Source organism: Cydia amplana, chromosome 10 (genome assembly GCF_948474715.1).
Source record: "Cydia amplana chromosome 10, ilCydAmpl1.1, whole genome shotgun sequence".
In the NCBI taxonomy this organism is placed as follows: domain Eukaryota; kingdom Metazoa; phylum Arthropoda; class Insecta; order Lepidoptera; family Tortricidae; genus Cydia; species Cydia amplana.
The window spans coordinates 8,426,634-8,452,428 of NC_086078.1; the positions used below are offsets into that span (position 1 = coordinate 8,426,634).

General features: G+C 37.3%; 1 protein-coding gene across 2 annotated transcripts in view; it reads right to left on the bottom strand.

Annotated features, from left to right (window-relative positions):
* Positions 1-25,795, bottom strand: part of LOC134651333 (monocarboxylate transporter 2) — a 43,954-nt gene that overhangs the window by 11,768 nt on the left and 6,391 nt on the right. For both annotated transcript variants that reach the window (XM_063506406.1, XM_063506405.1), the window contains exons 2-3: positions 10,231-10,348; positions 6,899-7,024 (exon numbers count right to left, since the gene is read on the bottom strand). In XM_063506406.1, the coding sequence (XP_063362476.1) occupies positions 6,899-7,024; positions 10,231-10,341 (237 nt within the window). In that variant the 5' untranslated portion in view covers positions 10,342-10,348. The remainder of the gene's footprint in view (positions 1-6,898; positions 7,025-10,230; positions 10,349-25,795) is intronic.

The window sequence follows — 25,795 nt, forward strand, 5'->3', positions numbered from 1 at the left end:
AAAGCCGAAGGCCGAGCTTCATCTAGGGTCGAAGGCCCGAAGCATCCAGGATATCAATGCTTAAGTTGTAGTAGTAGTCGCTCGGTAGGGTGCCCAGAATGCCACCTTTATCAAAGTAGGCTTAACCTTAAAAGTTAAAAACGCGAGCGTAGCGAGCGCGAATTTTTTTGATAGAAAAAATTGAGAGAGGCTATGTCAGGGACACCGCCGCAATGGTTGAATTTTGGTGTGGATATCTAATGCGAAAGCCGAAGGCCGAGCTCCGCGTAGGGCCGAAGGTCCGAAGCGTCCTGGATGTCAGTGCTTATTCACAGAACAATAGTATAACTGTCTAAGTGCGAAGGCCGAAGGCCGAGCTCCGCGTAGGGCGGAAGGCCCGAAGCGTCCAGGCTGTCAGTGCTTAAACACAGAACAATAGTATTAATTGCGAGAATTTCGCGAAAAATTCGTTTTTTTCGGATAAAGTCTATTTTTTATTCGGTAGACTGAAATGACAGTTAATAGTATGAAATGACATTTCATGTTCATACTATTAACTGTCATTTCAGTCTACGGAATAAAAAAATAGACTTTAGGTATGGTAACGCGTTTAAAATGCAAGTCCCAAATTGTTTGACATTTACAAATACTTAATACCTATTTAAAATTTAAAAACTTTCGCGTTTCGAACACATATTAACTCACATTTATAGACGGGCCTATCTAGAAATTTATTTTATTACCTTTATTTACCGACGTTTCGACACAGGTTTCACTGGTCATGGTCGCGGCTAACTGATGTCCCAACAAAATGTCAAAACAGAGATTTGTGCAACAACCCGACGAAATGTGTATTAAAAGTTTGGGGTATGAAAAAGAATCTTGCAGACCAAGTTCGGGAAAATTTGAAATCTTCTAATAAGCAAAATCGTAATTATTTCTGAAACTACTCAAAGTCGCTAGGGTCAAATCGGTATAGCTTATTCATAAGCTCGGCAAGAGCTAGGTCCTCGTTGGTTTTAAGGACGGCCTATATTCGGATTGGATCATCTGTATAATAAGTGACCAAGTTTCATTACTCGTAAGTGTAATGGCAAATGTACTGGCAGAATGCGGCGAGTTATTTAGCAACAATGTCCCGCTGTTTCCGAATCGGTACGTCGATAAGTCTCGAGTTTATATGGGCGGCCATTGCTCTTCGCGAATGTGCACAGGAGGTGTGCTAGGGTTGTCTAAAATTATCATTAAAAATATAGACTAAGCAACTCATATATACGCGACACCTTGAAGCAATGAGAATCTCACTAAAATACTTCAAATATTTAACCCACTCTAAATTATACCTAGATCGAAGGTAACCATAATTCCATTTGAACCAGATTCGACCCAAAGCGAAAAGAACGCATTGTACTTACTTCATTCAGTATTTTTTGTATACTGTCTATTGCATCAGGTCAGCGCATGTTGGAAGTTACAAGAGGTTGACTCGAGCTAATCTAAACCTTATTTTTCGGTAATTATTACTTTATTCGCCTGGCCTAAATTCGCAAAAATGTATGGATCGAGGAGTAACTAGTGAAAAGTAAGGCGCCTTCCTTTGAATCAGTAACTGCTAACAGTGTACAGTGCGAAAAAAACTGTACTACTTAACTGATTTTATTGGTTTTACTTAAACATACTTACATACGAAAAAAGCTTTTCGATTCAGTAGGTACAGACCTACCTTTTGGCGACCCTTACAAAACTGTCGCAGTACAATTCCAATGTCAAGTCGCTACGAAGCGGCATAACTTGCACAATTAATTGTCCGCCTCGAGCTTCAGTGACGTACAAACTTCGCATAATCAAATAAGGATATACATACACTTTTAGATACCTACTTATTACAGTACGAATACGACACGCACACACTTCTTGCGAAAACCGGTGAGTGACGTGGGTGACTGGCTGGCTATGCCTATAGTTCGTTTTTTTAGCATTTAGAAATAAGGTAAACAATCTTGATGTGTCTTTTAATTGAAAAACACATTTTAAAAATAAGTTACGGCAAATATGTAACAATTATGAATCTAATACGATCATTTATATTCTTCTGCTTTCATAAGTAATAGTTATTGATTTTTAAAAAACGTTTTTCAATTAAAAGACATGTCAAGATGACCTGGCATTAGAAAGAACTTGAAAGAAGGTAAGCGCTTCTTTCAAGTTCTTTCTAATGCCAGGTATCATATGCGTGCCAAAGATCTTACAAAAGAGGATGCTGAACACCGTGCAAAGTGGAGGAAGAAAATTAAGCTTTCGAAGCACACGCTGAAGATGCAATCTAAACACTTAAGAGATAGAGATATATGGACATGGAGACAATGAGACTACTGTATTCATAAACGCGCTATAAGCCTCAATAAACTTTTAATCGTTCGTCTTAATTTGTTATTTTGACTTTATGTATTTGTAAGAAAGGGATAAAACATAAAATAGGTAACTAATTGAGGCTTGTAAAGTTTTATGAATACCTAAGGGGATTAGAATAATGTAAATATAGTAATAAAATCCGCCGTAAATAAGACTTTGTAAATGGCATCTACGGGCTTAGAAGGCCGTGGAAGTACGTTCCTCAGACGTGGATACGGGCAATAAAATGGATTGCTACTGCCCAAGTGGCATTATAAAAGCGCATGGAGTGGCGTTATAGATCATCACCTAGGGAACCATTTCTCTGAGTCCGACGAACGGTCACGGGACTTCCGGGACATCATTCGCTACTACCCGTTACCCATTAAAGGACCTACTTTATTTACACGCGAGGCATCAAATAATCCTCACACTAAACAGCAAACAGCTCTCAATAATCTGATCAGAAATGGCATAGGGCTAAAATCGAGAAAAATATCAGTCTTGATTTAATTATTGTAATGTGGGTTTGTAATATGTAACATAACTTATGATATAAGTATTCTAAGTTATAAATGAGTAATAAAAAGTATAAACTACAATTTAAGAATTTCCCTCACATCACAACCCCATTTGGATAGATCACCTCGTATAATTTCGCTCTATGTGAACGTTCACAGGCTGAAGATCGACAATTTGGTATTAGTGGTTATTTCATTGGTCCTATTACGATTCTTTTATGCATCTTCTGTTAGCTTCCTACCGCGCCTACGTTCCCACGTTGAGGACATTTTGACACACCGCCCGCTGAATTATATTAGAGTTATATTAACCAAGACAAGTCTGCAACGTCTTTGGGAAAGCGCGGTAGGCATAGCGTAACGTAAATAATATCTACAGGGACGATGAAACGCGAAAAGATAGAGAGATTTAAACATAGCTAGCTGAATTTTTCGTCTTCGTATTGAAGTAGTGTAAAATAATATCGAAAGTTTTAGAGTTAATTATACGTGGGCACGTTCGTATTATGTAAAAATAAATGGTTACGTATCTCACGATACAGTCTAAATTAAAGATGTTTTCACATTTGTACTACTTATCGTACAACATACAGGGTGGCCAACTTAGAGGTATACAACTTTTTTTTTGCCGCCATTTTATTTTGGCGGTAAATATGACAGTTATTGCATGAAAATTCGTTTGTGTAGATACGGCAAATTTATTATGGAGCGTTTTACGACGGAACAACGTGTTTTAATCATTAAAAACAATAGAAACATTAAAAATAACGTTTCCCGGTCGATTAATTTCGAGAAACGGTGACATTGACTGGCCCCCAAGATCGCCTGATTTAACAGCTCCTGACTTTTTTCTGTGGGGCTATCTAAAGGGACGTGTCTATGCTAATAGGCCAACGAACCTTCAGCAATTAAAACAAAATATTCGAAACACTGTCGCTGAGATAACGCCAGAAATGTGTGAAAAAGTGATGAAAAACGCGATGAAAAGGGTTCGCATCTGCCATGCTGCTGGTGGACATTTGTCTGACATTAATTTTCCATGTGTAATTGCTGACCCTACATATTATATTTAACAAGGAATACTTAATATTTTTTATGTTTTATAGAATAAAATTTCTAAAATAAAGTGTATACCTCTTATTTGGCCACCCTGTAGTTAGATTGATTCTCGTGTAAACTCAACAACATTTAACGACAAGGCCCTATAATAACGAGTTTAGTGCTAGGTACTTGCTTGTGTACTATTATATAATCTGTGCTTAAGTGTAAAGTACAAACTTCGATAAATAGTTAGGAGGAATTACATGATCGGTTACGAGAATAGAGTGAATGAATGAATTGAATGGGCTGCGCCGGCGCGGGCCTTGGCCTTAGCGTTATGGTAATAATGATCGCGCATTGTGACGTTCGGTCAAGATCTGTGCAATTGTCTAGTCTTAATTATTAAACTTCAGCCATGACAACCTGCAGTTGTGTTAACTGGATGTAAATAGTTAAAATGAGGCTTACGTATTGTTTGGTGTGGATTGTGACTACAGTTGACAACAAAGTTCTAGATAAAGACTTTATCATAAGTACATGACCATATTATCTAATTAAAGATAATTATTATAATAGAATATGTATCCTATACAAGTAAAGAATTAAGGAATTTAAAAACGCAAAAGAATACAAGGTTAAGAATCAGACGGTCAAAGACCGAGTATTAAGTACGTATATGTTTAAAATACGTACGCAATGAACATGACAATTTGTTATGCTATGTAGTAATGGCCACAGACATTAACATAAATACAAAAACAGGCCAAGTGCGAGTCGGACTCGTGTTCCAAGGGTTCCGTACATTACACAATTTTTAACAATATGCTTTTTTTATGAAAAGTGAGTAAAATGTCTTTAAAAAACTCATCAAAAACTGCACATTTCTAATAGGTTTTCCTGACATCTTTAGGTAAAGAACTATTTAGTCTATTTTTTTCAAAATTTTAGACTCAGTAATTTCAGAGATAAAAGGGGGGGGGGGGGATGGTAATTTTTTGCTTATTTTCTTGAATAACTGCTAAACTATTTATTTTAAAATTATAAAAAATATATATTTGAGATTCTCAAAATTAGCTCTTTCATTTGATATGTAGGCAATGCGCCTATAGTTTGAAATGCTTTATTTTTTAATTTGCTCTTTTACCCCCCAAAAGTGGCCTCCATATTTAAAATTACTTTTTTTTTACGTTACATGTATTTTTAAAAATATTTTTTTTTTAAAGTGAGTAAAATGTCTTTAAAAAACCCGTAGGGGTCGGATCAAAAACCAAGTACTTAAGTCCGACTCACGCTTGACTGCACATTTCTAATAGGTTTTCCTGTCATCTATAGGTAAAGAACCATTTAGTATATTTTTTTTTCAAAATTTTAGACCTACTTATCTCTAAACTACTGAGTTTAGAGATAAGGGGGGGATGGTCATTTTTTGCCTATTTTCTTGAATAACTGCTAAACTATTTATCTTAAAATTATAAATAAAATATATTTGAGATTCTCAAAATGAGCTCTTTCTTTCATTTGATATGTAATACGATATAGTTTGAAAAACTTTATTTTTTAATTTACTCTTTTACCCCCCAAAAGTGGCCTACATATTTAAAATTCATTTGGTTACGTTACATGTCCGTCTTTGGGTCACAAACTTACATATGTATGCCAAATTTCAACTTTATTGGTCCAGTAGTTTCGGATAAAATAGGCTGTGACAGACGGACGGACAGACAGACGCACGAGTGATCCTATAAGGGTTCCGTTTTTTCCTTTTGAGGTACGGAACACTAAAAATGACAAAAACCTCTAAAGTCGATGACGCAATATTTTAATGCCCTTCAACTTGATCTCTGTTTTTTGATAGCGAGAAGTACAAACAAAATGATCAAAGAGGTCATGATCACGATAAGATCACGTGGTCGTCATAAATTTGTTGCCAATTCTCCAAGATACTCGTATGGAGGCCCGACCATGACGTAAGTCATAAGTGACGACGCCGAGGGTGTGGTTGAAGACGAAAATAACTGCGCAGACACATGTATAATTTAACGTTCGAATTCCGAACTCAATCAACATTATACTCGTAAATACTTACTACTTAATTTTTTAAGTCCTGTACAAATACGGTATACTTACTGATCATAATTTTGCTATGACCTCAACATTAACCTAGCATGACTGCTCAAAACTGGTCATTCAGTAGCAAAGATCACTTTTGCAGACAGATTATTTTAATTGGCCAATTGAATAACTATATATTATTGCTTCAAAACACATGCCCGTGCACGAGAGCTCTTGATATCTAGTTACCTAAACGGCTACAGAAATATCACGCAAACTAAAGTCTTGTTCATTAATTACCGTACATATATAAATACGCATTGATAGTGATCACTGATCACTGACCAGGTTACGGAGGGTATCAGTTATTTCTTTTATACATATCTACATGTTGAGATTAGAGCCATAAAATCTTTCTTGCACTCTATAATACGATACAGTTAGAGGTCCCTACTAAAATGTAATAACATTTTCCTCTCGAAAGTTTGCACTGTTCAGTAACAAAAAAAAACTATGATTCCGTAGTTGGGCGTTTTTTTTTGTTGTCCCCTACACTTTTTTTAAAAAATTTGGGATTTTTTATGTTATTTCTACTCAGAATCACGAGCTCTTTCTATCCTAATAGGAGAAAAAAAGTGTCCTAAGGTTTTTATTTCCATTACGTCACCATTTTTCATAGACTTTGTAATCTTTATATGGCGGTCGCGGAATGGAAAGATCGAAAACTGTATGGAAAAGTTGGGACACTTTTTTTCTCCTATTAGGATAGAAAGAGCTCGTGATTCTGAGTAGAAATAACATAAAAAATCCTAAATTTGAAAAAAAAAGTGTAGGGGACAACAAAAAAAAACGCCCAGCATAAGAATCTAGAATTTCCGATCTGTCATAATTTACAATAATTTAAGTTCACTTACGTTAAATTCTTTCTTGATGGGATCGTTGAGCATGCCGCCGCAGAATATGATGCCGTCCACGACGACGTTGCACATGAAGGAGGCAAACACGATGACCCAGCCCCAGCCACCGTCGGGTGGGACCACCTGCAAATCAAGATCAGATTTCATTTTCATTTCATTTCATTTAATTCCCACATATAAGCTAACAGTATTTCACCAAAACGCTTACACGGTACAATAAAAACATATTAAAACCGCCCAAGTGCGAGTCGGACTCGCGCACGGAGGGTTCCGCACCATCAACAAAAAATAGAGCAAAACAAGCAAAAAAACGGTCACCCATCCAAGTACTGACCCCGCCCGACGTTGCTTAACTTCGGTCAAAAATCACGTTTGTTGTATGGGAGCACTTAAATCTTTATTTTATTCTGTCTTTAGTATTTGTTGTTATAGCGGCAACAGAAATACATCATCTGTGAAAATTTCAACTGTCTAGCTATCACGGTTCGTGAGATACAGCCTGGTGACAGACGGACGGACGGACGGACGGACAGCGGAGTCTTAGTAATAGGATCCCGTTTTTACCCTTTGGGTACGGAACCCTAAAAACGAACGAGAACAATCACAGATTGAGGTGATTTGGTAACATGCTACGTAACGCTGTAAATCTGAAGTTTAACTCGATGAGAGAGGAAGTAATAAAAAATCGGGAGGAAAACTTGTTCAGGCATTAGCGTGGCGTGGTCCTCGTTCCTGGGTTAGGGGGAACCCTGTATATAAACATATTAAACAAGATTTATCGAACGAAAATATATTTTACCAAAGATTCTTCTACTCGACCTGGACCCTCACCCACGGTGCTATTGTCAGATATTATAAGAACATTAACCATTTTCAGCAGTATAATTTATGAGTATATAGTAGAATAATGACATTTTGAAGTTGAAGTATTTACTTTCGGATGTTGCCCGCTGATAAAATATTCTTTTGCGAGTATAGTATCCGAAGAGTTTAAAATTTATCCCGCGATCACAGAGTATCATACAGTGTCCTTCTTCTCGTGTCGATGGTTTCGTATTTCATATCAAGAGGGACCAGAAGGAAGGTAGTCAGGAAGGTAGGCAGATCTTGCTCGGAACATGTGTTCGGGTTCGCTGGACAGGATAGCATGTGTTTCGTCGCTTGGGTTCGTCGGGAGCCGTGCCACATACGCATACCTATAGTATCTGAGCTGCTTAGGCCGCCCCACCTTACCAAATACTAAATCATACGTCTAGTATACATATACTCTGACCACGCTAATTTGCAAAAAATTGGCAGTAAGAATCCATACATATCCATATAAACTCCACACTTGACGTAGTACTCGGAATGAAAAGTTAGCGCGGTCCAACTCTACAAAAGAGGGGTATTATTACATGTGTAACTTTATGTACAGTCAGCGTCAAATACTAGCAACCAAAGTAGCCAAATAGTTCGGTACACCATATATTTAGTATGGTGTACCGAACTATTTGGCCACTGACTGCTACAGAGTATTTGACGCTGACTGTACCTATGCCTTTTTCATCGTAGCTTTCAAACAGATTAAAAGAAGAAGGGGTTTTCATTTACATAATAAATATTACGAACTGACTCATATATTTTGAAATTGTAATTTAGAATGACCTACAATGAATACCTACACTTTATTGCGGAAAATCATGTAGGTACCATCGCCTACACTGTTAACTGTACATCGGTGGGTGGACCTTATGATGGCATATCATATGGATGCAATAAGGTCCACCTACGTACAGCTAGGAGTGTTGCTGTTTGTATGTAACATTTTGTAAATTACCAAAAACTCTTTGGAATTAACTATACTGCTGTTTTACCTGACGTGTCTTTGTAAAACCTAGCCTAAATTAGTTTCCCTAACAGTTAGGTTAGTTAGGGCCTAACTAATCTTAGCTGTTTCCCTGTGACCTTGTCCAAAGCAGGCTGGCCTCGACGTGCGGCATGGTAACTTATTGTCACCCTAACACCATTACACTTCACTAAAGGCGATCAATTAATCAACTAATTGCTTACCTACCTAACGTTTCTTGTAACTTCTATCAATGAAACTATTAGCCACTTGAATGAAACCCTCAAATTATTATTATTACAATATCTGTCTATTTAACATTAGGTTTACAAAATTGAGTATCAACATGACTAAGGTTTTGTATTTAGACGAATGGTTATGTTAACCTGTAAGAATTATGTACGTGCCTATTATCATTAACGCCCAAGCACAGGTTTCTAAAACAACATCAGCCGTTTTGGCTAAAATTTGTTTCCGCTGTTTCCACACTCTTTGCATGGCCATCTTGAACGAGTTCTACAACAGCAACAGGAGTACGGTCAGGATCAATTCAGAAAAAGCAAGGGTTATAACTCCAATTAGGCACCCGTTGATAACACTCTCTGCCGCGTTTCGCAAATACCTCTTCGTTTTCTCTTTTTTTGATTGTGAAGTCATGTTAAGATTCTCTTACTAAAACTTTGGCTTTTGTGAGTTGTGGTAAGTCTACTTCATTGAGGCTACTATTTATAACAACTGCACGAAGAAGCACATTTCCCTGGACGGATTAGATCTTGATTGCTCGGGATTGGATCTTGATCTCTCGGCTTTTTTGGAACTGTTTTTAGTTTCTCAAAACCTATGAGAACAACAACTACGTGAAATGCTACTGTCAGCGTGACCAGGCTAACAGTTATTGGAATTAACATGGGGTTCAATGTATTTCGTGAACCCCATGTATTAGGTATTATTAGTTTATTTTAATTTTTAGACCATATTACACTTTGATTATTGATACGTTTGTCAAAAACGAAGTGTCAGATTAATTTTATTTTTTAGTTTATAGTAAAAGGCCGGTCATCCTAGTTACTAAAACCTTTTTGTATATATATTTTGGAACTTACTGAAATAAAGATTTCAGACGTTTTACCATTTATGCCAACATAACCTAACTGAACAAAATGTTGATGATATTAATACGCTTATAGTGATTAAACGATTACATTTTGCCTGGTTGCAGTGCGTGGAGTGCGGGCGTACGATGCAGAATATGTACCTAGTGATTTATAGGTAATCGCAGATCGTGCCATTTATAATGAACTTGGAACTGAGAAGTTGAAGTTTATTATAAAGTTTACGCGGCTCTGGATGAAATTTGGAACAAGTCACTAAAAATAATTCACACGACAAGTGCATGTCAGTACGACTGCCGCGTTTGAGGGTTCGGCATTACTTTGTTGGTAAGTTTGAAGCTACTTTGCTATAGTGATTATAAAATACAAATAGTATGTAATTTTCTTACCAATGCTGCCTCTGGCTCGGACTCTTCGCTGGGCGAGTCGCGGCCCAGGCCGCTTTCGTCCGAAGAGGGCGTCTCGAGCGGACGCTCGTCCGTTGCTACTCGCACCACCATCTTGGATCTGAAAATAATAATAAAATAAATTAGGTACATGTAACCTACCACTCACTTAATGAATTTGAATATACCTACTTTAAAATATATGCATGTCAGTATATTTCTTTGTGTGGAATTATGGTGATGATTGATGATTGATAAAAACTATCCTATCCTACCTATGTCTTTCAACGGGCCCGAAACTGTCTCTTCTATACCAAATTTCATCTAAATCGGTTCAGCGGTTTAAGCGTGTTAAGGTAACAAACTGAGAGACAGACAAATAGACAGCGTTACTTTCATATTTATAATATTTGTGATGTGTAAGTTTATCAATATAGGTTAATTTAATTTATCTTGTCTTGGTTAGGTACTTTTTAATTTGCTTTAAAAGACACCAAATTTTGGGCTTCGATTCTAGATTAGAAGGGAAAAAATATTTTCTAAATTAGGCCCATATAAAAGACATTACACCGATTGGAAAGAACACTTAATAACTTGATAAGAATTATTTATCCCTATCGATAGTAACTAGTTTTCCTACTAATTCATGAAAGCTAATTGAGGACCTTGTACCAGTTATCATGCGAATGTACACTGTACAGCGACAGCGAGTCACCACTGTCATCAGCGAGTCGCATCTACAACAGCGCTAGGAGGAAGTGAGGCCAGACGCTGCGCCCCTGGCTAGGTCAATAAACAATCGAATAGCGATAACGATAATCTAAATCGTTTACTGTGCAGTTTGCGCTACTGCAGTTTATGCTGGTATTTGCTGAAATATGTACTAGTATTAGGCGCATGTGCTTATTGCTTTTTCATAAAATTACACATCATCAGTAGGTTGCCATAAATCGGACTCATTGTAAAATTTGGTGTAAATGTTTTTCTATGACGCGATTACGTAATTATTTTCACATTCATCCCGCGTGCACTAAGGGCCCGATTCGGATTTTGAACTAGATATCTATTAGACATCCCAAGATAAGACAAAGATATTTTTAAGATCTAGCCTGTCAAATTTGACATTTCCGCGATTCTGGAGATACTCTTGAACGATTTTCACAATATCTAAAACGTCTGTATTCTGTCTAAACGTTGTGTATTTTTAGATCTCAAAACGATTTTGAAACGAACTAAAAACGATTATTTAACGTAAAAGTGACATTGGTTGCCCGAATTGAGCTGCAAAAGATATCTAAGTAGTTGAAATCTTAACTTGTTGGTATCTAGTACATATCGTATCGTTCTCTTCTCTAGAACGTATTTGTTTTCCTTGTTTTCCGAATACCGCGGTAAGTGTTTTAGACGTAGATATTATAATATGTATAAGTAATCTAAACCAAATAACCGTCTCTTATAATGGGCTAAACGCCTATTACTACTCATATACGTTAACTTTAATTAAGCATTTTATCGATTTTGTTTTTATCAGTTAATAGGTATATTTATCGGTTTAGTTAAATGAGACAGTTTTTATATAGAGTTTGAAAAGACTAGAATTGGACTAGACCACGTGAAGTTAGTCTATCAAATTTAGGTAAGTACAGTGTGCGATTTTTAACTACACAATTAATTTACCTTTTTACATACAATAGAAACGGACATCATATCATATAACTCGAATATATATTATGCTTATACATATATTAACATACAGCTGATTAAATATTATTTACCCATACAATATGTTCGTTAAGTTTATGTGCTTAAGGCTATAGGATAGCTCTGACGCACTTACGATTATAATGAACCTATAATGACTTCGGAAAACTTGTGTGTAACCCTTGGAACGTGTTTGTTTGTTTGTAAACAATTTAATAGGTACATAATGTTGCAATGATAGTAGTTTTTTGCTGATTAGGAATCGGTGAAACAATATTCACAACTAACTATTTCCTTCCAATTGTGTAAGTAAATTACGCTTCTTAATTTGTAATATGTATATGGCACAGTAAATATATGACGCATTAAGTCCGCTATTTTGTACCTTTTTGATGTGTAATTAAAGTTTAAAATAAAATAAATAATAATAAATAGTTCTTATGATATGAGTGGTTATGATAGGACAAATTACTTTTATTCCCATTAAAAATATTTATATGATTTGAAACTTACAAGTACCCATATTCCCGGCCTGCAGCATTTCAAATTCAAATTGAATTTTGACGGTACCCCATACTTTACGATATATCGCTTTCTGCCAAAATCCGTCACTTGACAAATTGGTTAGAGAAAATATTTTTTGCAAACTTAAATTGTAATATATAAATTCGCCACAGAGTAAGCTAGTAATTTAAATAATATGCAATATGCACAGTGTAAAAAATATTAAACGCATATCTTATGTAATATGGCAAAGAAGTTATTTCGAATGTTGCTTACTATTCGTCCGAATACCGAATATTCGGCAAAGTGGCCGAATAGGCCGAATACCGAATAGTTGCCGAATATTCGTGGCATCTCTAATAGTTACTATACCTATTATCTACATAATATCTATTCATATCTTACTGTAGGATAGAACAAACAAGTGTAAGTGGAAAAATCCACTTAATTTTAGTTAGTACTGATAAGAAGGTCTTTTGAACAAGTGTAATGTGGACCGACGACCGTGCGACCCGTACTGCACTGATAAGGGCTTACGTCGTAACCTCTACGATACAAGGCTGGCCGGGAACTTGCAAGTATAACTTGAACTTGGAAGTTTATGCTCTCGTATTTCTAATAGTACGGTTTTCTTATATAATCAACAAGTTGTTTAGAAGTCCGCAATAGGTTGGTACCTAATAGATAAAATCGATACTCGAAAGTAGGTTTACTTTTAAATAGACTACTTTAACTATAGTTACTTACTTACTTAAAAAAAAGCAGCATAACTATGTCATATCTAATTAATACTGCCTTTAGTTTCCGGGATTATTAATCGTTTACGAAATATAAACCGGCTATGTCGCATATTTTACCCAATATACGTAATATCATTCGTCTGGCTATATTCTGCGCATAGTAAGATCTCTCTCACTTTTAATCTAAATCTAATGGAAATTGATCAATGATTGGATCGCCAAGTAAAATTTCAACACAAGGCGTCTTCCCCAATTCCGTTTTATTTTTATTTGAATGTTACGGAAATATAGGCTTAAGTTATACAGTGTGTACCTACTTTAAATAATTGTAATTTGCATACATTGAAAACATGAACAATGGGGCGTAGGTACGTCATTTGACCACCATGTCAGCTAGCGCCATATGCTATGCCAGTATGTAAGGAATAATTATAGTCATAATAATGTAACATGTGCATGATAAAAGATCGATGTGTTACCTCTGTTTAATTTTTTTGCTACTACCTAACATCAACAAAATAATAAATTACCGTGTCGTCAGGTGACAAGCAAAAGTCACTAAGTACCACCACAAGTTCATAGCCATTGTGAACCATATTAGTACGAAAAGAAGGTTAATTTTTGTTTAAATATTTTATAGTAAATATCTGGGTGACTCGGAAAACATATAAAAACTCGAAAATGCGCGTTTTCCCAGAGATAAGACCTAGCTAGAACGATTTTTCGCCCCTGAAAACCCCCATATACTAAATTTCATCGAAATCGTTAGAGCCGTTTCCGAGATCCCCGAAATATATATATATATATAAATAAATAAATAAATAAACAAGAATTGCTCGTTTAAAGGTATAAGATTAGTGACTTTTGCTTGTCACCTGACGATATTATTAATACATTTAAGGGCAATACCTATTACTAAACTATAATTATTATCTTGATTGCCATTAGTGCCATTACTCTTTGCCGCAGTATTTGGCAGGTATTAGTTAAAAGCCCGCAATCAACTACCAGATTGTGCAGCAGATAGTGATAGTGCTGGAAAGAAAGCACTAATTTAGGTGAATTGCTATCACCCTTTTTATTTGATATGATGTTTTATGGGACTCGGCAAGTGGAAGTACAGCTGCCATAATATAACTTTTAAGGGGAACCAAATAGGTACCTACCTACTGTTGTATTGAACTCGTAGGATACGCGTACTTACCTAGGAGGGTTTTTTTTAAATTATGACAAAGATCACTTGGTTTGGTAATGTAATGACTGGTAAAATAATGATTTTTAAACGTATGAACGGGACGACGTTTTTTGTCGTTCTTTTAATGTTCTGTAATTATGTAATAAAATATATATGTAGGTACTTACTAACAACAAAGGATAAAAAAGACACGCAAGAAATAAACAAAACGATAAAAATTACCGCGTGATGGTACAAAACATTCCGTCTGGGAGTCTAATTAGCAGTGTTGCCAGATGGTCACAAAAGTCACATTTTTCGCGACCTTTGGCCCTCGTCTGCTATATGTGCGCGACAATGTGACCGGTTTTTTATTATTTTATAATACAAGAACAAAAATGAAACCTAACTTATAACTTAAGAGCCCTGGCAACACTGCCGATGCACTTTGTCAGTTTTTACTATTACATTTGGGATTGGGAATAATAGGTTTTTTTTTATAATTGGTGTTTTAATGAGGTAGCGAACACTTAAGAGCCCTGCAGCTCCGCTACTCTTTAGCGGATGAATAATAAAAATTACACTACTGTGGAACTGGCTACTTTCCTACTAGTCAAATCAGCTTCTTTTTTTAGAACTGTCAAAACAATTTTCTAATATGGAATTTATATGAAAACCGTGTGTAGTGACGTCACGGTCAACTCACCTACTTTTTATGTTTCAATCCAATTTATTAAATAGAAATAGTATTAAAAATAAATGCTATCTATATTTTTCTAATCATTATCTGGCTTTATTTCATGCACGGTGTTAAATAATTTATTTTAAGTAGAGGAAAGTACCCAATTGTTTATGCACAAGTAATCAGTTGTGCGTGACGAAATGGCCTTCTTAAGTGCCTATTTGCGTAGGGTTGTTTACATTTTGTGATAGCAGATAAACTCGGGAGCTAAGTTATCTGGCGCCGCTGAAAAATAATAATGATTGATAACACCGCTTTACCCTTATGATGAAAGCTACTTTTTTAAACATTGTCACAGAATAAATAATAGTGACATTGTTACTAAGAGACCCAGGCATCAAATCTTACGGTGCAAACTAATTTACTTATAGACAGCGTGATATCTTTCAGCGTTAAATTAAAAAGGTAAAGTTCGCCTCTTGTACAATTCGTTTCGGAAACTACAATCGATTCTGCACAAATTACATTTTAAATTTGCATTTCTTCAGACACTAAACCGATGATGATGAGATGATTATATAATCTAAAACGTAAAACTACCGTATAATTTGAGAAGCGAAGTTTTTCACGCTTAAAAACTGCACAAATATGTTTGGACTAATCGAATACTGCATGTTAAATAACATTTCATCGCCAAACTACGAGTAAGGGTAACATTCCATTTCTGACAGCAGCTGCACTAGTGGTACTGAACGCGTCGCCGTTACTGTCAATTTCCATAGTAAAATGAACAGTAGACACAGTAGTGCAACTGCGGTTGGAAATGGATTGTCACCTTTACAGACAATTAAGCACCGACCTAATAAAGTACAGATGATAAAACCGTCCCAGTGATGATAATGATCAGGTGGTTGCTAACTTGAGTTGGATTTGGACCGGCTTTTAGCGTGGGTCGGTTCAGAGATAAGTAATAAGCTTTCTCACCAATTCCTGATAGCTGAACTTTAAAATAACTTGAAAGATGACTTGAATACGTAGCACCAATGAAGCTTGATAACGACTACTGAACTTCGCGGAGGCACGGTTATGTTTATAGCCCATGTCGAATGTTAATGTTTATGGTAATCGTCACTGGTTGAGCTGGTTTAGCAAAGGATTCTATTTGTTGTTGTATTTCAAATTGTTACGCAATTACATTTGAACGAGGAGATGAAATTAAAAACGGAGGAATCCTGGTGGCTACACAAATGTGTGACTTTTAATTCGGTTTTCTAAGTTGAGCACCGTCTATATGATCTATGTTACTACTGAGGATAAGTAACAGTATCGTTGATATGATTGCTGCCACTCTTGTGATGGTGGAATGGGTCTTATTCTATACAACGTGCCCACGAGGAACCCGAAAAATTACAATATTGTTTTCATGATCATAATATTATTATTTAGAAACTAAACTGTTGTATACAGTTTACTGGATTCGGCCTAGTTTCAGAGTGTGTAATTAATAAAAAGGACTGAAAAGAAAGAAGCATATCGGAAGATAGACACTCAGGGCTATAACCGCGAAAATCGAAATTCGCAAATTGCGCGCGGGCATTTTTCTCTGTCACTCTAATTACGCCTTCATTGGAGTAAAAGAGAAAGATCCCCGCAATTTGCGAATTTCGGTTTTCGCGGTAGCCCCTCAGTAAAAATGATCTAAGCATTAATATTGCGTAAAAAAACTTGTGTGGACCCAAATCGCCATACCTACAAAAAGGGCATTGAGAGAATAAGCCGTATGCGTTTCAAGGTGATCCTATCCTAATGAAAATGGGCACTCGTGATCATAAAGGTTGACTGCTAGAGAATGCCTTATGGCATTAAGTCCGCCTTTTGTACTATAAGGTTTGCCTTTTGTGCAATAAAGATAAATAAGGAATGAAGGCCTAATTATTACTACATCAGTTTGAGCTATTCTAAATACTTTCAGAATACCCCTCGCACTTTATCGTAGCGTAGATCTGTTTTATTCATATATGTATAGCATCTGGAGGTGACGTAAGTAATGTGTTTAGTGGTTTTTTGTTTTATCAAGGGAAGTTGATGTCGCAAGACGCTCTTGTTTCTTAATCTCTTTTTTTTAAAGGCTTACACGTCTGCTACCTACGTGAACTCCATTTTTAGGGTTCGCCGTACCTGAAGTCAAAAAGAAAAAACGGAATCCTTATAGGATCACTCGTGCGTCTGTCTGTCTGTCTGTCCGACCATTCCCCCCCCCCCCCCTTTTCTCCGAAACTACTGGGTCTAAAATTAAAAAAAAAATACACAAAATAGTTCTTTACCTATAGATGACAGGAAAACCTATAAGAAATTGTGCAGTCAAGCGTGAGTCGGACTTAATTAATAGTTTTTGAGCCGAACCCTACGGGTTTTTAAAAACACTTCATGCACACTCCACATAAAAATATACATTATTAAAAATTGGGTAATGTATGGAACCCTTGGAACGCGAGTCTGACTCGCACTTGACTGGTTTTTATAATGAAAATACACATACAAATTAGCCTCGTCCGCAGACGGCAACAGGCTAATGTTTAGCGCGTTTAGGCATAAAACGCTACGGTGAGTTTTACGGCTCGCCTCATAGTTTTAACTTTTAAATTAATCTTGTTAACTGCTTGGTATGATGAAGATTAAAAGCGTCAACCACGCTCGTTTGACATCATCTAAGCTGAGAGGAACTATGTATATTTTATTTGTGATATATAAGTTTTTTTTTATTACAATAGTTTGTTTTTGCGTGACTTCACTTAGGTACTCAATTCAACTTAATAAACCATTATGTATTTATTATTATTGGGGTTTTGTGGGCCTTTGAGTGTCGCTTCAACCAAGCTATGATCTATTGTGACAGCCCTTTAAAGTTGACTACTAATGCCCGTTGAATCCAGGAAGTTCCAGATTCTGGCCGTAATGCTCTGTACCTCATAGGGTTCCAGTATGTGTCGCCCTAGGTAGGTACTTCTTTTGGACATTAGTGGTCCGCAGGAACAGAGAATGTGCATAGCAGTCTCCTCTGACTCCTGACAGAACCTGCATGTCGCATCTTGTTTTTTCCCTATTCGGAACATGATTGTGTTTGTTCAACTTGCAGTGTCCAGTCAAAATTTTAGTCACCGCGCAAGTTTGTGTCTTTTGAGCCTTAGAAGCTCCTTAGCAGTTCTGCTGTTGAACCCTTTGATTAGAGCTTTCGAGTGTTCTTGTCCTCTGACGAACTTCCACCAATCGATTGCTCTCGCTTTTTCCATGTTGTTGAGTACAGAATATGCGTCCCGTTTTGTGATTCCACAAAACGGTTCTGGAGCGGTCAGTTAGAGGACTGGGAATTGCGCATGAGGAGGCGCTACAACTGTCCGCAAAGAGCTTCGCGGAGCTTAAAAAGATGGGGCACAAGTTCGGGTCCACACACTCCAGACCTGAGCCAAAATCGACCAAACCATTATGTAAGTAGCAACCTGATGCATTTATTGATCAAGATTGTAAAAAAATCTAGCAAGAACTGCAGGAGGTATAAATTTTACTTGCGTGACGTGATAGACCAGCGCGTATGCGACATCTGTGACACACGTTATAAATAAAATGCTCTCGCTCAGTTTGTTTTGTATTTCAGTTTTTATTTCCGAGATAGAAGAAATATAACGTAATAGTTAGAAACGTTTATTTGTATATTTGTATGCATTGCATACCTACATATTATGTAGGTAGTCAAATATTTGGTTGTTGACAATTCATATTGATATGCCGTAATAGACACCTAAGTAAGTTCTGAAAAAGATACGGATTTACGGAAGTAGTTTATCTATTTTTTGTTCAATTTACCTTCAAATTACATTTAGACTCTGAAAAAAAAAGAGAAATATAAGTAAACTCGCGTCTAAGACTGGCATAGGACTCGATTCGGATTTTGAAATAGATATCTATGTATAAGATTTCTTTTAGACATCACCAAGATACGATAACGATATTTTTAGGATCTAACCTGTCAAATTTGACTTTCCGCGATTCTGGAGATACTCTTGAACGATTTCCACAAGATATGACTTAGAGATCCAATTCACATCTAATAGATATCTAACTCTATCTATCGTAAAAGTGACATTGGTTGCCCGAATTGCGGTGCAAAAGAGAACTAGTTGAAATCAGAACTATAACGTATCTAGAATGGATCTAGTACGTGTCGTCTCTTGTGAATATCTTGAAGTTCGAATACGGCAGATAGGTAATATAAGCGAACCAGATAGTTCTCTATTTATAACGCACCTAGGTACGTTATATATTTTTTGTTTTGATAATCTATTTAGAGCTATATTTCATCAAAAAAGTTCCGAACAAGGAAGCTATACAGCCTAGCCGCGACAACCTTGATACAAAACATAAATAAATCAGATCGTTTTGCGCGGAATGTGGTCGCTGCGACTTTCCATAACTTGTACAAGTTACAAGTTCTGCGTAAGATCTCACGTGCATCGGCGTGTCGAAGACGATTTATACTACTTATCTTGTTTATACGAATATGTACCTATAAAATATAAATAATTATTGAATTTTCGCATGTGAACCACACTTTCATATGCATACTTGCATAGTTGTTTAATGTTAGTTTGACTGGGGCACAATACGGAGACAAAATTCTGAACGTATGTGTTGACAGTCACAATCATTTTCAAGACTATCGCTATGTGAGAATAATGAGGAAGAGATTTATTAAATTACCTAATAAATATTAAATATATTTGTACCTACCTACCTATAAGGCTCGAAGGATTAAGTTTCACATCTATGTTCAAAAATGCTAATTAGGTTCTTATTAATTTAAAGTGATAAAATTTATGTCATTATTGATAAGACTTTAGTTAGAGAATGAATTAAATTTTATTAAGAGAAAGCATTTGCCTGGTTAATGGTTTGTTAAGGTGCTTTTATTGTCTTGTGTATCTGTCACACCCGTAGGCCAGATGGCGCTGGCAGCCACCGCAAGTGGATGCGTTCAGTTTTAGGAGGCCGTGCCGTACAGCTGCGATCGTGGCCCACAATAAATGGACTCGCCGGAAGATCAGCGCCGACTCTCGGATCAGCATTATGCTGAGGCGAGCCCATTTCGTGGTAAACTATTGTTTACATATTTGTAATTATGAATTTCTAACCTTTATCATGTTACTTTTATATGTTTAACTAGTTTATCACGAAAAATAAATGATTCATGATTTATGTCTTCAGAGAACGTTGGAAATTTCCACTTTGCGGCACTTACAATGTCAATGAGAAACAACAATTAAACAGGTGCGGAAACAATAGCGTTTTAAGCAGTTTGTAGAGCCAAAATGTGGACGGTTTTTATTAAGACTACACTTTTCGTCTCATATAACATTAACGCATTATAAATATGTACCTACAATGTGAGTACGCCTTAAAAAGGCATGCAAAAATATGTAATAAAAAAATTCACTATGACTTTATTTGTATGTCTCTAATATATTTAAATCAAATACATAAAAGCATATATCGTAGCTTGTTTTTGGCAGCCGTGCCCTAAAAGTATAAAATAAATATGCCATCTGATTAGCAGACAGAGTTGCCATCATCACTTACTAATTCGTTGTTTGATCTTCACCGGATTTAAGGAGTTGACAAAGTCAAGATACCAGTATGGATATTTGTTTTAGAGATTTGTAAGTATTATTTTCGTTTCGTTGTAACTAATACTTACCCAAAATATTTAAACATAAATTTAGCAGAGACGTTCATAACGCGCCGTCCACTATTTTTGAAACGGTTTAAAAACCGTAAAATTCCTTCGAGACGGGTCCATTCACACAACTAGTGGCTTACCACAATAATGGCGCCATCGTTACGTCAAAAATCCGGCGTATCCCACAGTGTCTCACCTTTTTAGGGATGTCGAGCGGGCCTTCCAGGAACGACATTAATAAATAAAACCCTTCACGCTTGCAACAAAAAATACCCCAAACATCAATGAAGAGGCGCCAACACTTGTTAATGGTTTTAAAATCTAAACCGTTTATTATAATATTTTAAGAATTTATAGGTAAGACGTTTCGAAATTACACACGCTTTGATAACTAAGTACAGTCACCTGCAATAATACACAACGAAGGCCGCAAAAATATCTGACACGATCTTATTAGTAGAGCCATAAGAGCGTGTCACATACTTTCATTTCACCAACTTACCTGAATAACACACTACTACCTACATTATAAACTAGCAAAAAGCAGAGCTTTGTAAGGGCTCGCGGAGTTTTTCTAAAGTCTATTTTTTTATTCGGTAGACTGAAATGACAGTTAATAGTATGAAATGACATTTCATGTTCATACTATTAACTGTCGTTTCAGTCTACCGAATAAAAAAATAGACTTTACCTAAACGTACCGGACTTTGATCCAGTCCGAGGCTTGTTCCATGTTCGATCGAGTAGGTATGTAATAAGTCCGTTAAAGACGCAGCTATAAGTGAGAGCAAGAAAGAAATATACCTACTAATTGGACTCCGGTCGCTGTCCGGTACGTCTGTCTGTTACCGCTTTTACTTTGTCCATTAAAAACGTGTCCGGACGACAAAATCAAATTGCCAATATCATCCACACGTAATATACAATTTCATAAGCGCTTTATTACTTACATCCTACACGGTCGCCCAGTACTTTTTGTAAGGAAGCCAACTGGCTTTCCTACATAATGTTGGGTCAGCAAGCCAATATCCTTGAATTTATTAATGCGTCCACACCACACAATTGAGCGTAAAACTATCCCGTCTGGACACCTACACCATCGTGTGCCTATATTGCAACAAACCTGAGTTCCACTAAATACTGCCAGGGTTCAGCTACAGCTCTATCTTGGGTACTGCTCTCCCAAGTGCTAAAAAAAACGAGTCGGATGACCAAAACAGCGTTTGCCTATGTTGCCCCAAACCTGAGTTCCAAACTGCCAGGGTTCAGCATCAGCTCTATCTTGGGTACTGCTCTCCCAAGTGCTGATGAGTCGGATGTCCAAAACAGCGTGTATCTATGTTGCACCAAACCTGAGTTCTACTAAGTACAGCCAGGGTTTAGCATCAGCTCGTCAGCTCTATCTTGGGTACTGCCCTCCCAAATGCCCATCAAGCCGAGTCGAATGACTAAAACAGCGTGTGCCTATGGTGCACCAAACCTGAGTTCCACTAGGTACAGCCAGGGTTCAGAATCCGCTCTATCTTGGGTACTGCTCTCCCAAGTGCTCATCAAGACGTGTTAGTGACTAAAACAGCGTGTGCCTATATTGCACCAAACCTGAGTTCCAATAGGTACTGCCAGGGTTCAGCATCAGCTCTATCTTGGGTAATGCTTTCCCAAGTGCTCATTCTGACGAGTCGGATGTCCAAAAGAGCGTGTATCTATGTTGCATCAAACCTGAGTTCCACTAGGTACAGCCAGGGTTCAGAATCCGCTCTATCTTGGGTACTGCTCTCCCAAGTGCTCAAAAAAACGAGTCGGTTGACCAAAACAGCGTTTGCCTATGTTGCCCCAAACCTGAGTTCCAAACTGCCAGGGTTCAGCATCAGCTCTATCTTGGGTACTGCTCTCCCAAGTGCTCATTCTGATGAGTCGGATGTCCAAAACAGCGTGTATCTATGTTGCACCAAACCTGAGTTCTACTAAGTACAGCCAGGGTTTAGCATCAGCTCGTCAGCTCTATCTTGGGTACTGCCCTCCCAAATGCCCATCAAGCCGAGTCGAATGACTAAAACAGCGTGTGCCTATGGTGCACCAAACCTGAGTTCCACTAGGTACAGCCAGGGTTCAGAATCCGCTCTATCTTGGGTACTGCTCTCCCAAGTGCTCATCAAGACGTGTTAATGACTAAAACAGCGTGTGCCTATATTGCACCAAACCTGAGTTCCAATAGGTACTGCCAGGGTTCAGCATCAGCTCTATCTTGGGTAATGCTTTCCCAAGTGCTCATTCTGACGAGTCGGATGTCCAAAACAGCGTGTATCTATGTTGCATCAAACCTGAGTTCCACTAGGTACAGCCAGGGTTCAGAATCCGCTCTATCTTGGGTACTGCTCTCCCAAGTGCTCAAAAAAACGAGTCGGATGACCAAAACAGCGTTTGCCTATGTTGCACCAAACCTGAGTTCCAAACTGCTAGGGTTCAGCATCAGCTCTATCTTGGGTAGGTACTGCTCTCCCAAGTGCTCATTCTGATGAGTCGGATGTCCAAAACAGCGTGTATCTATGTTGCACCAAACCTGAGTTCTACTAGGTACAGCCAGGGTTTAGCATCAGCTCTGTCTTGGGTACTGCTCTCCCAAATGCTCATCAAGACGAGTCAGATGACCAAAACAGCGTGTGCATATGTTGTATTAAACCCGAGCTCCACTAGGTACTGCCAGGGTTCAGCATCAGCTATCTTGGGTACTGCTCTACCAAGTGATCATCATGACGAGTCGGATGTCCAACCCAGTGTGTGTCTATGTTGCACCAAACCTGAGTTCCGCTAGGTACAGCCAGGGTTCAGCATCAGCTCTATCGTACTGCTTTCCCAAGTGCTCATCAAGACGTGTCGAATTACTAAAACAGCGTGTGCCTATGTTGCACCAAACCTGAGTTCCCCTAGGTACTGCCAGGGGTCTGGGTCATTTTGTTGAACTGCACGCCGACGTTGTAATTGGCGTGCAGTCGGTGTGCAGTTCCCATACAAGTTGTAGTCGGGTTGTAGTCCGTCTGTACCGGCCCTAAATCACTGAAGTTTGTATTAATATGCTTATTTTTATTTATAATTTTAGCAGTTCCAAGCAATAGTAGTAACACTAAAACTGTTTCTCGAACTGAAAATACCTACCCGATTTAAGTTTGCTAACACAACATGACTGATCAGTTCACCGGCGTCACAGAACATACGATACATACATACGAGTAAATTGACCTCCGCAGTGAATATACAGCAAGATTGAATGTTTCCAGTATTCACCGAAACTTAATTGCTAAATTGGGAATCAAACCGAGCGAAGCGAGATGGGTCAGAATCCAACATTTTAACCCTTTTTAGGGTTCCGTACCCAAAGGGTAAAAAACGGGACCCTATTACTAAGACTTCGCTGTCCGTCCGTCCGTCCGTCCGTCCGTCTGTCACCGGCTGTATCTCATGAACCGCGATAGCTAGACAGGTGAAATTTTCACAAATGATGTATCTCTGTTGTCGCTATAACAACAAATACTAAAAATAAAATGAAATAAATATTTAAGGGGGGCTCCCATACAACAAACACGATTTTTTTGCTTTATTTTTTGTTAATGGTGCGGAACCCTCCGTGCGCGAGTCCGACTCGCACTTGGCCGGTTTTTTGTATTCATCGTTGTTAGCACATAGTACATTAGCACGAATTTTAATTCATATTTTTTCTAACAGATGGCTCTAGTAGTAATACAAAGTGTTATTCCTTTATTTTATTTTTTTAGGTTTATAAAATGATATTTTTATGTTTGATAACACATCTAGACATTAATTTAAATTACTATGTTAAATTTCAAACCTATCAGTGCGATAGTTTTTCCGTAAAGTGTACCACAAGAATGCATAGTTTGTCGAATAGTGATAGGGCTCGCTTCGCTCGCCCTAATAACTGATAATATTATTGTGACACATCACAATTGTTAAAAATCTTGTATCAAAATGCTCACAACATTTAAACTAAATTGGTTATAAATGTAATCAAAAGCCGGTATCTTTTCTTTGTAAATGTATCATACTCAACTGTAGCGGTAACACGCGCTGACGCACAAAAACTACTGAACCGATTCTAATTGGTTATTTAAAACGTCGATATCGATGACGTCGACGTTAATGTGGATTTGGTCCTTCGAGCCGGATATTTTAGTATACAACTTTTTTAGCATAAAATAATTGCCAAAAGTGTTTTTCTACTCTTATTGCGAAAAATGCTTAGAGTCTGTGCGGAAAGAGAAGAGTCGTGGAATGTATTGGGCCCTATACATACCACGATTCTTCTCCTTCCGCACAGACTCTACATTGTACAGATTTCACATAAGCATCAGTTTCACTAATGTTTATTTTACCAGGGAATAATATTATCATCAACACCCAAATCTCATTAAAACAGTAGTCACTTCTGAAAATATCGGTTAAAAAACTGCCAAAATTATGTATACACGACCTTATTGCCCTTAACCTTACCTTATTTACCTTACTTGACCTTATATTAAGATGTATACATATTTTTGACAATTTGTCATCCATATCTATATTATCAGATGTGACCGTATGTCCCCAGTTGTATATACCCAGTGTTTTTTTACCCACTGCGCATATATGAGTTATAAACAGTATTGCGGCTGCGGTTTCCCAATCCAAAGGTGTTATGCCTGCATTGTGGTCAACGCCGGCGTGGGAATTCTATTTAAGTAATTGTAATTCTAAATAGTAAATAAAAATTTTCCTTTGTGTTATATTACTCGCACAAAAGAGCCTTTACGTGACAATACTTTTACGATGTTTTTCTTGCTTTTTATGATGAAAACTTATTTACTTTATGCTCTGTATTGTTCGAATGATTGAGTTTCAAGTTAAATTATTTTTCTACTCCCGTACTTTTATTTATCATTTAAAGGGTCGTGCACACACCTTTAAACCCCTGTCTTATAATTGTCAAGAGAAGTCTTTAGTCTATTCCCCAAAAAATTATTTGTGCATACACGCAGTATCTT